The 14,269-nt window shown below is 42.4% G+C and overlaps 1 protein-coding gene across 2 annotated transcripts in view; it reads left to right on the forward strand.

The window, feature by feature from the left end:
• The window catches only part of LOC143982409 (uromodulin-like), a 140,541-nt gene extending 132,992 nt beyond the window's left edge, over positions 1-7,549 (forward strand). The window contains exon 10 of one of the 2 annotated variants that reach the window (XM_077481081.1): positions 7,379-7,549. In XM_077481081.1, coding sequence (XP_077337207.1) covers positions 7,379-7,386 — 8 coding nt within the window. In that variant the 3' untranslated portion in view covers positions 7,387-7,549. Of the gene's footprint in view, positions 1-6,035; positions 6,205-7,378 lie in introns of those variants that run through there. The other variant, XM_077481079.1, reaches the window with a different exon arrangement.
• The last annotated feature ends 6,720 nt before the right edge of the window (positions 7,550-14,269 follow it).

Raw genomic sequence — 14,269 nt, forward strand, 5'->3', positions numbered from 1 at the left:
AAGCGTGGCGAGCAAAGCTCGCCCGCGAGGGGCCCTCTAAAATTCACAACCCTATGTCCGCTTGGATGGTGGGGCTACCACCTCCACTCACAGCGCAGGCGCCGTTCAGCTTCGGAGATTTTCCGATGCTTCGTCTTCTCCGTACTGCGCATGCGCAGTACGGAGCGGACAGTATTTCATGGCCGGACACTATACGTCAGAACACCAGCAGCATGCACCCGTTCGGATACAGGTCGCAATGACGTCAGTGCGTCAACCTCCCTATGTACGTTTCGCCTAGAGATGGCGTTGTATGGGGAACGCGCATCACACTGACTCATCGCCATTTAACCACTTAAGGACCGCCGTATTGCCATTGTACGTCAGCACAATGGCACAGGCAGGCACAATCACGTACATCTACGTGATTGCCTTCCAGCGGGTGGGGGGTCCGATCGGACCCCCTCCCGCTGTTTACGGCGGTCCGATTCGGTCCAGGAGCGCTCCGTGATGAGGGGATGGCCGTTGGTTTTCGGCCACCCCCTCTGGATCGCTCCTGGCCAATGAGAAGCTTCCTCCCCTGTGTATTGTTTACACAGGAAGGAGGAAGTGATGTCATTCTCCTCGGGGCGGTCTTTTTGACCGGACTACGAGGAGAAGAGTAAAAGTAAGTGTGCACCAACACTACACTGACATGTAGGTACACACAGGCACACAAACCCCCCCCGATCCCCCCCCCCGATCGCCCCCCGATCCCCCCCCGCCCCCCCTCCCCCCCCAGTCACAGTGTCACTGATTGCATTGATCATTTCTTTACTGATCAATGCATTCAGTGTCAGTTGTGACAGTAAAAACTGTCAGGACAGTTAGTGTTAGGTCCAGGGTAGCCCCCTATCACCCCCCAATAAAGATTTAACCCCCTGATTGCCCCTAGAGTTAACCCTTTCACCCCCTTTTGCCAGTGTCACTAAGCGATCATTTTTCTGATCGCTGCATGTGTCGCTAGGTAGCTAGTTATTTTTTTAGGTTCACCGCCAGGTTTTTATATCGCTAGGTACCCCGATATACTACCCAATAATGGGTTTAACCCCCTGATTGCCGCTAGTTAACCCTTTCACCCCCTTTTGCCAGTGTCACTAAGCGATCGTTTTTCTGATCGCTGTATTAGTGTCGCTACAGTCGCTAGGTAGCTAGTTATTTTTTTAGGTTCACCGCCAGGTTTTTATAGCGCTAGGTACCCCGATATACTACCCAATAATGGTTTTAACCCCCTGATTTCCGCTAGTTAACCCTTTCACCCCCTTTTGCCAGTGTCACTAAGCGATAATTTTTCTGAACGCTGCATCAGTGTCGCTAGTGTCGCTAGGTAGCTAGTTATTTTTTTAGGTTCACCGCCAGGTTTTTATAGCGCTAGGTACCCCGATATACTACCCAATAATGGTTTTAACCCCCTGATTGCTGCTAGTTAACCCTTTCACCCCCTTTCACCAGCGATCACAGTATAAGTGTCACTGGTGACGCTGGTTAGCCAGTTAGTTATTTAGGTTCCCCGTCAGGTTTTTATATAGCGCCAGGGACCCCCATATACTACCTAATAAAAATGTGAACCCCCTGATTGCCCCTAGTTAACCCTTTCACCACTGATCACCGTATAAGTGTTACAGGTGACTCTGGTTAGTTTGTTTTTTATAGCATTTTATATTCAAATCCGGAAGGCAGTGCTTGGTTTTCGGGGTCCCGTACGTGGCTAGGCTCCCAAAAAGTCCCCCACATGTGGTATCCACATACTCGGGAGAAGCAGCAGAATTTATTTTGGGGTGTAATTTGACTTCTGCCCATAGCATGTGTGAGCAATATATCATTTAGTGACAACTTTGTGCAAAAAAAAAAAAAGTTTGTAATATTCCCGCAACTTTTGGCAAAATATAAAATATTCCATGGACTCAACATGCCTCTCAGTAAATAGCTTGGGGTGTCTACTTTCCAAAATGGGGTCATTTGGGGGGGTTTTGTGCTATTTTGGCATTTTATGGCCTTCGAAACTGTGATAGGTAGTGAGGAGTTAAATCAAAAATTTGCACCCTTAGAAATCCTGAAGGTGGTGATTGGTTTTTGGGGTGCCGTGCGCGACTAGACTCCCAAAAACTCCCACACATGTGGTATCCCCGTACTTGGGAGAAGCAGCAGAATGTATTTTGGGGTGTCATTTCACATATGCCCATAGCATGTGTGAGCAATATATCATTTAGTGACAACTTGGTGCAAAAAAAAAAAAGTTTGTAATATTCCCGCAACTTGTGGCAAAATATAAAATATTCCATGGACTCAACATGCCTCTCAGTAAATAGCTTGGGGTGTCTACTTTCCAAAATGGGGTCATTTTGGGGGGTTTTGTGCTATTTTGGCATTTTATGGCCTTCGAAACTGTGATAGGTAGTGAGGAGTTAAATCAAAAATTTGCACCCTTAGAAATCCTGAAGGTGGTGATTGGTTTTCGGGGTGCCGTGCGCGACTAGACTCCCAAAAAGTCCCACACACGTGGTATCCCCATACTCGGGAGAAGTAGCGGAATATATTTTGGGGTGCAATTCCACATATAACCATGGCATGTGTGAGCAATATATCATTTAGTGACAACTTTTTGTAAAAAAAATTTTTTTTTTTTTTTTTGTCATTATTCAATCCCTTAGGACAAAAAAAAAAAATATTCAATGGGCTCAACATACCCATCAGCAATTTCCTTGGGGTGTCTACTTTCCAAAATGGGGTCATTTGGGGGGGATTTGTACTGCCCTGCCATTTTAGCACCTCAAGAAATGAGATCGGCAGTCATAAATTAAAAGCTGTGTAAATTCCAGAAAATGTACTCTAGTTTGTAGACGCTATAACTTTTGCGCAAACCAAAAAATATACGCTTATTGACATTTTTTTTACTAAAGACATGTGGCTGAATAAATTTTGCCCTCAATGTATGACTAAAATTTAGTTTATTCGATTTTTCTTATAACAAAAAGAAGAAAATATCTTTTTTTTTCAAAATTTTCGCTCTTTTTCCATTTATATCGCAAAAAAAAAAAATCGCAGAGGCAATCAAATACCATCAAAAGAAAGCTCTATTTGTGGGAAGAAAAGGACGCAAATTTCGTTTGGGTGCAATATTGCATGACCGCGCAATTACCAGTTAAAGCAGCGCAGTGCGAAATTGCAAAAAGACCTCTGGTCCTTAAGGTGTTTATTGGTCCGGAGCTGAAGTGGTTAAATACACCCAGGAATATCCACGCCTCATTATGAGTCCTCAATGGCGGAAACCCATAATGTCAATCTATGTTGACATTCTAAAAAACAAATCGAAAATAATAAAACATATGCGGACAGGAGCAATATGAGGAATATCAAATTAAGAATTAATTAATCCATAACTTATAATTGATATTTTATGACTATATCGATAGCGTTGTAAATCTAAGAAAATTTGTTAATAGTGCGGATATAATTCCCACACCGCCATCTAGTGGCTGAAGAAAAAAATTAACTCCATAAGTTTCCCCATAAAGAGCCAATTCAAAAATCAATAAGTATAGCGCCTTAATGAGAGGCCCAATGATAAATTATGATGAACACAGTTCTAAGCAGTTATATGGTGGAAAATAAAATAAAAAATAGAATAAAATGTAAAAATAAAATAAAATGAAATAAAAATAAGGATGAGAATGAAATGAAAGTGAAGAGTCAAAATAAAATTAAAATGAAATAACATTAAATTAAAAATAAAAATAATTGTAAATAAATATAAAAATAAGAATATACAAATAAATAGAAATAGAAATAAAAATAAATGAAAATAAAAATGAAAATGAAAAAAAAAAAAACAATGAAAATATAAACCAATAAAGATCGAGATATATAAAGGACTCTCCAAGGTTGCCATTGAGGTCTCATAACAAGTATACAAAAGTGATCCAAATCAAGAATTGTCTATAAATGCATTCAAATCAATGTCGACATTGAGCCCAAAGGGGGTATAACATTTGATTTTATGTATCCATGCCATTTCCAGTCTGGAAATGCCACGGAACCATGGAGCCACCCCTCTATGGTGGGATATATTTATCAATTCCCCAAAAAATCGTTTTAGAGGGATCCTTATCATGGCCCCTTAAATAGTGCCTAGATACTGGATGTTTCGGAAATCCGCTTAGAATATTCATCACGTGTTCGTTCAATCTAACCCTGAGGGGGCGTTTAGTCCTGCCCACATACTGTAGCCCACAAGAGCATTGGAGCAGGTAAACAACCCCCTCAGTGGAACACATGATGAACGGTCTAATTTTGAATTCAACCATGGTACTGGTTGATCGGAATTTGTGGGTTCTCCTGTGTGGACATCCACTAAATTAACATATCCTACATTTCCTGCACTGGTAAAATCCAGTTAAATTTTCAAAGAACCCTTTATGGAGGGTGGATCCAGAATATTAGGGGCTAGTCTACCCCCAAATGAAGAGGCCCCCCTATATATCATCTGAGGTTTGTTGGGAAGAACCGTATTGAGAACGTGGTCACGCCAATGTTTTTTGATGAGTTGTCCCATGTTTCTATGCTGGATTGAACATGTAGTGATGAAAAGGGACAATCAATGTATTATCATCTCTCGGGGATCTTTCTTTAAGGAGATTATTTCGATTCATTGATGTTACCTCATCTAAAGTGGTCCTCAGAGATACCTCTGAGTATCCCTTTTCTAGAAATCGCTGGGTCAAAATTTCAGCCTGAAGGGAAAACTCCCTAGGATGAGAGCAATTCCGCTTTAAACGTACAAACTGGCTTTTAGATACCGACTTGAACCAGGCCTCATGGTGACAACTGTCAGTAAGGATATAAAAATTGCGGTCAGTCCCTTTGAAGTGTGTGTGTGGCAGTAATAAATCGATCTTTACTGACCCCAAATCTTAGATCCAGTAAGTTGATTTTCACCTGACTAGCCTCATAGTTCAGGACAATGCCTCTGTTGTTGGCATTTAATCCTACAAGAAAGGTGTCAAGGTCGACCTTCCTGCCATCCCACAGGAGGAGGATGTTGTCTTTATACCTAGCCCACAGGACCAACCCAGGTCTCTATTGGGCATAGATGACATCCTCCTCCCAGGGGGCCATGAAGAGGTTCACCAAACTGGGGGCATATTTCGCCCCCATGGCGACACCTCTGTCTTGTTTGTAGAATTTGCCTCCAAACCAAAAATAACTGCGTGATGCAGCAAATTGGAGTAGTTTCATAATAAAGCAAATCTGCTCATTGAATAAGCCAGAATCACGTCTTTGAAAGTATTCCACCACCAAAAGTCCCAAATCATGAGGTATCACCGTGTATAAGGACATGACATCTGCTGTCACCATCCACAAGCCAGGTCTTGGAGTATTTTCAACAGGTTGATCACACATCTAGTGTCCTTAATGTAGGACGGCATTTTTTTAACTAATGGTTGGAGATGAAAATCAATGTACCTGCCCATCCGGGACGTGATGGAATCAATCCCACTTACTATGGGTCATCCCGGGGTGCAGGTAGGATGCTTATGGATTTTGGGCAGATAATACATTACTGGTGTAGACCATCTTTATGTAGAGCAACAATTTTGTTGCCAGCAGTTTAGACATTAATGGCTGTGTTGAGTTATTTTGAGGGGGGCAGCAAATTTACAATGTTATAAGCTGTACACTCACTACTTTACATTGTAGCAAAGTGTAATTTCTTGAGAGAGAGAGAGAGAGACTGGCAGGCAGGCAGAGAGAGAGACTGGCAGGCAGAGAGAGAGACTGGCAGGCAGAGAGTGAGACAGACTTTTCTAGCTGGGACTATGTTATCTCCGCTATGGTCATTATTGGTACCACTCTATTGATCTAGCGATAAAGCCACTTATAAGAATAGCATTGAATAGAATTAAAATTCTTTGCTAAAATACGGAGATAGGTGAGCATAATTTGGTGACAAAACTTTGCTTATGATAAAATTGGGATTAATATAAATATGATTTCTTATGCATGTTGTTTATGTACAGCTAATTAACTCCTGGAAACAGTCCTCCTGAAGAAGCCAACTTTGGTGAAACATGTAGAGGAATGAACGGTGTATCCTTGGTGGAAATAAATAAGTAACTGTATTATTGCTGTATATTGCCTTTTAATTCGAATTTAATGGATATAAAATAAAATAAAATATTTTGAAGTAATTTTTGTTTATTGGGGCACTGTTAAAAAAATCCCATCTATGCTATGATTAGCCTTTGCAGTTACTTTAACCCCTTGTAGCTGGTGCCTCCTGACCCTTTAGGGGGTTTAGGATGCCAGGAGCAAGAATTTATGATCATGTGACCAACATGAATGGCTGTTACAGCGGTCCCATGATCAGAAAGTTCCAAAACACAAGCAGTGGTCAGGAGCCTTTCGTCAGCTGCCAGCAACTATCATGGGAGCTCACAGGTGGCTTTCTTGTGCATTATCTTTAGAAGAGACTTTCTTTTGGGATGACAGTGATGCAGAACAATTTGAAGCAGTGTGCGGCGTATGGTCTGAGCACTGACAGTCTGACCCCCCCCAGCCCCACCCCTTCAACCTCTGCAGCAATGCTGGCAGCACTCATACATGTATTTCCCAAATTCAACCTCTGAATATGACGCTGAGCACCTGCACTCAACTTCTTTGGTCGACCAATGCGAGGCCTGTTCTGAGTAGAAACTGTCCTGTTAAATCGCTGTATAGTCTTGGCCACCATGTTGCAGCTCAGTTTCAGGGTCTTGGCAATCTTCTTATAGCCTAGGCCAGTGATGGCGAACCTTGGCACCCCAGATGTTTTGGAACTACATTTCCCATGATGCTCAGCTACACTGCAGAGTGCAGGAGCATCATGGGAAATGTAGTTCCAAAACATCTGGAGTGCCAAGGTTCGCCATCACTGGCCTAGGCCATCTTTATGTAGAGCAACAATTTTGTTGCCAGTGGTTTAGACATTGATCGCTGTGTGAGTTATTTTAAGGGGACATCAAATTTACACTGTTATACAAGCTGTACACTGACTACTTTACATTGTAGCAAAGTGTAATTTCTTGAGAGAGAGACTGCCAGAGAGAGAGAGAGAGAGACTGGCAGAGAGAGACTGGAAGAGAGACTGGCAAGCATAGAGAGAGAGACTTTTCTAGCTGGGCCTATGTTATCTCTGCTATGGTCATTATTGGCGCCAATCTATTGATCTAGCGATAAAGCCACTTCTAGGAATAGCATCGACTAGAATTAAAATTCTTTGCTAAAATATGGAGAGAGGCGAGCATAAATTGGTGACAAAACTTTGCTTATGATAAAATTGTGATTATTATAAATATGATTTCTTATGTATGTTTATGTACAGCTTATTAACTCCTGGTAACAGTCCTCCTGAAGAAGCCAACTTCGGTGAAACATACAGAGGAATGAGCTGTGTAGCCTTGGTGGAAATAAATAAGTAACTGTATTATTGCTGTATATTGTCTTTTAATCCGATTTTAATGGCTATAAAATAAAATAAAATATTTTGAAGTAATTTTTGTTTATTGGGGCACTGTTAAAAAATCCCATCTATGCTATAATTAGCCTTTACAATTACTTTAACCCCTTGGAGCTGGTGACTCCTGGCCCTTTAGGGGGTTTAGGATGCCAGGAAGCAGAGTTTATGATCATCTGTCCTAAGTTAATGGCTGTCACAACGGTCACATAATCAGAAAGTTCCCAAACACAAGCAGCGGTCAGGAGCCTTTTGCCAGCTGCTGGCAACTGTCCCGGGAGTGCACAGTTGTATTTGTGCTAATGCAAGCAAATATGCGGTTGCCAAGGCCCACCCAGTAGCTGCATATTTAGAGGTTAAAGTTGTAGTTTAATCTGCAAATGTTTCACTTTCCTTGATTCCACCATTCCCAACTGATCAACATGCTAATGACATTTTAAAATAAAACTTCATTTTCATTACATACTTTACTATAGACTTAGTCAGTGGCAACCCCCCTAATCCATGCGCCCGGCCCCTAATCTACATGCAGGGTGGCAGATGCATAGATTTCAGTGGTGTTTTTTTTTTTTTAAGCACATGCTTAGAGCCTGAGGCTCTAATTGGCTTCAAAAAGGGTGGCCTCGGGGAGCAGAGCACCGCGCCCCAAACCCACCCAATTGTGTGACAATATTCTCTATCGTCTTCCTGCTTCTCCTTCCGGCCAATCAGGAAGCGGGTCTTACGACCCGATTGGCGGAGAGGAGAAGCAAACGTATTGGCCGGCCAGGAGCAGGGGTAGGAGAGAAGCCGCTGAGGAAGAGACGCAGCAGGAAGCCACCAAAGCTGCAACCTGGATGGGGTAAGTGCGGGGCTGGTGGGCCAACTGGGCAAGCAACATGGGGGGAGTAGTTCACTGAACGGGGGGTTTGTTTGCAGCCCCCCCCCAAAAAAAATGGAGCACCAGCCGCCGCTGGACTCAATATTGTTATCACTGGGGTTCTGTGCTTTTCTATGTAATGCAGGCAGGTTATGGCTGGTGGAAGGATCCAGAGGGTGCTATATAACTTTCTGAAAACATTACAGCACCCTGCTTCATTACTCCCCTGAGGAACCCTCAGCCCTGATGCAAGAAGATGGCTGGCTGTTGGGAGATCTTATACAAGCAAAATGATATGATGTCAATCTTGAGGGTGTTCCAAGGCAGATTGCATCTGACTTGCTGCAGCTCCTAATGCACACTGTGAGTAGTTCAGTGTGCAGTGAAATCAGAGTATGGAATTTCAGTACAGGAGTTTTAGAGCAGGCAAGGGTTAAAGTGATATAAAAGCTTAAAATGGTTGTAAAGGCAGTTTTTTTTTTTTTATCTTAATGCATTCTATGCATTAAGATAAAAAAATCCTTCTGTGTGTAGCAGCCCCCCTAACGCTTACCTGAGGTCCCTCTCTGTCCAGTGATGTCCACGAGTGTCTCAGCCTTCCGAGATTCTCTCCAGATTGGCACAGCAGTGGCGCCATTGGCTGCTGTCAATCAAAGTCAGCAAGCCATACAGGAAAAATGGGGGGCGGGGCCGGGTCGGGGCTCCGTGTCTGAATGCACACTGGGAGCTGTGACTTGGCTTGGGTGCCCCCATAGCAAACTGCTTGCTGTGGGGGCACTGAATAGCAGGGAGGGGCCAGGATCACAGAAGAGGGATCCGGGAAGCAGAGGATCCAGGTTGCTCTGTGCAAATTCACTGCAACAGAGCAGGTAAGTATAACATGTTTATTAATTTTATAGGAACAAAAAAGAGACCTAACAATAACTTTCAAGTTTTGTTTTGCTTTTTTAAATATCAAAGATCTTATACTTACCTGCTCTGTGAAATGGTTTCACACAGAGAAGCTCCAATCCTCCTCTTCTCAGGTCCCCCACTGCCGCTCCTGGCTCCTCTTCTCTGAGTGCCCCCACAGCAAGCTGCTTGCTATAGGGGGAAATCATGCATGCTCGCTCCAGAGCCCTGCTCCAGTCCCGCTCTGTATGTTCATAAGACCCACAGCGCCATCCCTGCTCCCACCTCACTTTCTGTGACTGACAGCCACAGAAGTCGATGAGGAGACAGACACAGGAGAGCAGCTGAGCTCATGCATATCACTGGATCGAGATCAGGCCCGGTATTAGGGAGGGCAGTGAAGGGAGCTGCATACTGAAGGTTTTTCAACCTAATGCATAGAATGCATGAAGGTAAAAAAAAAACCTTCAACCTTTAGAACCACTTTAAAACCCCATGTCAGGTTATTCTGTTCTGCCTCTTTCCCTCTGGGGAGACTTCCCTACATTTCCTGTCCTGGAGACACCATGGAAACTGTCAGTAAATCTCCCCAAAGTGAATTGAATTCCTATACTAGAGCAGTGGCGGCTGCTGTTTTTTTTCTTTTTGTTTTTTTTTGGGGGGGGGGGGGCAGCAAGCAAGCACCCTCCCCGGTCGGGATCAGGTCACCCGCACCAATCCCCATCCCTCTTCTCGGGCAGTCAGCACTTACCCCATCTAGGTCACGGGTGGCAGCGTCTGCTTCAATCTGGTCTTGTTCTCCTCGGAATCATGGCAGCTTCTGCTGTGCATCTCCTCCCTCCTCCTCCTAGGTGTTTAATAGGATCTACGAAAACAAAACAAAAGCACTGAGGAAGGGGATGGCTCTTTGAGCGTTGCCATCTTGTGATTATCCATTTTTTATTGATTTTAACATTTAATAAATGTTTTTGGTAATGCACTATGTGTACGTGCCTTCTGTTTTGTTTTCGTAGTATCTATCGTATTACCCCATCTGAGGAGGGGAGCATCCACCCAAGTCTTGTCCTTGTTGCTTTTTACCATAGAAGACCTTTTAGCGCTGGAAGTGACTGTTTTTCTTGTACATCAAATAGGATCGCCTGTCCTTTCAGCCAATCAGGTGATGGGTCTCAGGGCCCGCTTCCTGATTGGCGGGGAGGAGTATCAGTGTGACACTAGTGAATATTAACTCGCTATTGACACACAACTGGGTGGGCTTGGAGCGCAGTGCTCTGTGCCCCGGGCCCACCCTTTTTTGAAGCCAATTAGAGCCTCCAGCTCTAATCACGTGCTTCACCCCCACCCAATTGGAATACATACGTCTTGTGCCCTGCATGTAGATAGGGGGGGTGGTGCCCCTAATGGATGACCAGCCACTGTACTAGAGAGTTGTCACTGGAGCAGGTGCCCCATGTCTCTGACAAGAATCAGCAAGACAAACCAAGAAGGAAATCTCCCCAGCAGGGACACAGCCAGTAATAAAAACTTATCAAAGGGTCCAACACTTCCCCACTCTGTTGAAGATTAAAACTTTTTTTACCTTTACATACACTTCATTTAAATACATGGACTTATCCTGGTTTAGTATTCCACTTATTGGTTTTGACATTGAATAATATTGATCAACATTTCTTTAGCATTTGATTAATTGCTTTGTATTTGATGCAGCTAATTTAGACTGTGCTGGAAAATATACAGGTAAGATTTACAGATGATAAACATATATATGATAGTGCAACATAGCAAAGTCTGACAAGGCTGTCCCTGCAGCTCTTCTGCCGCAAAATATCTATTTAGTAACTACCGTGCTGTTGCCCAATTTAGCTAGTCATTTATCATCAGAATTCTTCGAGAAAATGATAGAAGGGGTATTGCTGGGATCTACTTTTACGCCAGTACTTCTATATCAGCCCTTGCATTTGAGATATTTTAACATGACATTGCGTGTTATCTCATACAAAATTAGTAAATTAGTAAATTAAAATTAATAGTTCAATTAGCTCAATACTGTAAGTTGTTATGCATTGGCTAGGTGTTCACTACCCCTTGATGTTTGGTCAGGAAGGACCAGAAAAATTATTTTCATCTCTAGCATTTATACTGGCTTAGGAGGCCAAACTGTTTGGCACATTAGGACGCTATTAAAAACTAGAAAAAAAAGCTAAAAAACAAAATAAATGAAAAGTTGCTTTTTTGCTTTAACTGCTTGAACCATTATAAAGAAAATCATGTAGCTCAGTTCATTAAAGATAAAAAATATATAATTTCATTGCAATGGAACCCCCTGCACTACAAGGGTTAAATGATTTTCAAGTCTAGGACCTAGAGAAAAAGGCTATAATAAATCAATATTCCTTTTCCCCCTTGGCCCTCTTCTCTTTTCTCCAACATTCTGGATTGTTTGCGGGCACTCGCCGGTCTCATATACAGTGCAAAACTTTTGTTTCTGTATTGTACAGTATGTGATGGCATCAGCTGTGACCACTGCCCAGAGCACCATAGAAAGAAGGCTTTGGAGGGCTGTTCGCACATCATGGAGGAAGGCTGCTGGAGGAAGGAATAAGTATTGCAGATTAGCCCTAGACCTAACCAGCAATTAACCCTTACAACGCGGTGAGGCCCCACTGCAAAGATATTATTTTTTCTGGTGCCCAGAGTTGGTCTTTAGGCTGTATTCACACCTATGCATGTTTAGTGCTTTTTGCAGATTTGCACTACAAAATGTGTTTCATAGGAAACCATGCTAAATGGACTGTAGTGCAAATCTGCAAAATGCACAAAAAATGTATAGGTGTGAATCCAGCCTTATAGCAAAGCAGAAAGCAGTGCAACAATACAGCTTATATTCAAGAGAATGTTCTTTTTCATAAAAGAGCAATGTCCAGTCAACTTTGAATTTATTTAAAAAGCTTTCCAATTCGCTCATTTGAAAAAAAAAACTTAAAAAACTTAAAATAAAACCAGAGAAAAATGTTTTATTGGTAACCTCCTGAAATGTTTAGTTTCTTGGCTGCCATGCTGAAACTCTGGCTTCTGCTGACTAAGTCAGTGAGCCAGAACAAGTACGTTCCAACTCAGTAATAAAACCAGAGGATCAGCAGGGCAGCCAGAAACTAGCATTTTCAGACAGAGGGAGGCATTGGCTGTTTTTATTTTTTATTCATTGTCAATGTCCTTTCATAGAAGTATATGTAATTTATTATTACCAGCAGCAGTGTCTGCATCTTCCCAATTGGCTGTTTTGAAGCCTGTTTGAGCAATGGTGTACACTGAGAAATTCTTGGATTTTATGTGATAGAGATCTGTTCTTGGAAACACATTGATTTGCCTTTGGCTGTAACTAAATGAGAACATGAAAGGAGTTTTTCCAATGGGGTCACCTGTTCTGGTGGCAACTTATAGGGACTTTCCCTCACTTTTTTCACTGTTCTAAATAATTGAGTGGAAGGATCCCTAACAAATAGGACTTGAATACAAGTTTATATTTAATCAAAAATTCCCCCAGCCCTCCTCCCTATTGCCCTCATCAATACAATCCATTATGTTACACACAAACTACCCAAGTAGATTTGTATTTACCTCTTCCAACAGTCTCTATGTCATCTGCTACATAGCAAGTAAAATCGAGCGGCAGGGTGTCCATGTCTGCACACTAATGTCCCATAGACTTGGCTGGGAGGTTGATCCTGCAGCATGGGTACATCCTATTCAAGTCTGTGGGACCTAGTGTTTCCTGCAGTCTTCCTGAAAAGAGAAAGATTATAGTATAGTTGTCTTCTTTTCCCCCCAATAGAGAAGCCATGTATGAATAGTAAAGATACATACCATTCAAGACATGAAAGCATTTTCTATGTTTTTGATACCCTAAAACAGTGATGGCAAACCTTGACACAACAGATGTTTTAGAACTACATTTCCCATGATGCTCATACACTCTGCACTGTAGTTAAGCCTCATGGGAAAACAAAACATCTGGGGTGCCAAGGTTCGCCATTGCTGCCCTAAAACATTTTTTTTTTCTCTCTAGCTGCATCCTGGAATTCAACTAGCTTTTGTGTTTAGTACTTCTAAGGCCGTGTACACACGACCGGACTTTCTAGCAGACTGACTAGGTCCAACGGGATCAGTCCGTTGGACAATCCAATTGTGTGTGGGCTAGTCCGTTCATTTTTCGGGAAACAAATCCGATGGACCAAGAAATAAAACATGTTTTAAATCTTTCCGACGGACTCGTGTCCGGTCGAAAAATCTGTTCGTCTGTATGCTACTCCAACAGACTAAATACGACGCAAAGACATCTATTGGCTACTGGCTATTGAAATTCCTTGTTTAGTCATCTTACGTCATCACGTTCAAATCGAACGGACTTAGTCCGTTTGTGTGTGGCCAAGTCTGTTCATTCAGAAAGTCCATCAGACCTCCGCTGAAAGTCCGTCGGGAAGACCGTCGGACCTAGTCAGTCAAAAAGTCCGGTCGTGTGTACGCGGCATAAGATCTAAAACCATCTCTTTGTGGTCAGCCACGGCATATGATTAAATCTTAAATCAAATCAACTTGATAATTTATATTCAGTACTGGACTCTGTGCTTTATTTATACTCTTTGCATGGTATGTTTTTCTTTAATGAGGTGTCTGTCCATTCTATTCTCTGAGCCAGGAGCTAAATATATTGTCTTGTATTAAAACAAAAATAAAGATTTACAATCAGTATTAGCATGTGTTGGGTGTACTGTACATTCAGTAAATCCATGAAGATATCATACAAAGCAGTGCAGCAGTATGGATACTGAATAGCGAAATTAATTATAGATCTAAAAATCAATTTGGCAAGTTTGTTGCAGCACCCTTGAGTTACCTGTCGGCTGGGAGGTTCTTATAAATTCAGTCCCTAAAATTCTATCCCCACCATGTGTGGTACCCCACCAGTGTATGAATACAAGATTTTCAACCAGGCAGGTTAAGGAGCTCCA

This window comes from Lithobates pipiens, unplaced genomic scaffold (assembly GCF_037356315.1).
Source record: "Lithobates pipiens isolate NorthernLeopardFrog02 unplaced genomic scaffold, aLitPip1_a1.2 Scaffold_16, whole genome shotgun sequence".
NCBI classification, from domain to species: Eukaryota; Metazoa; Chordata; class Amphibia; order Anura; family Ranidae; genus Lithobates; species Lithobates pipiens.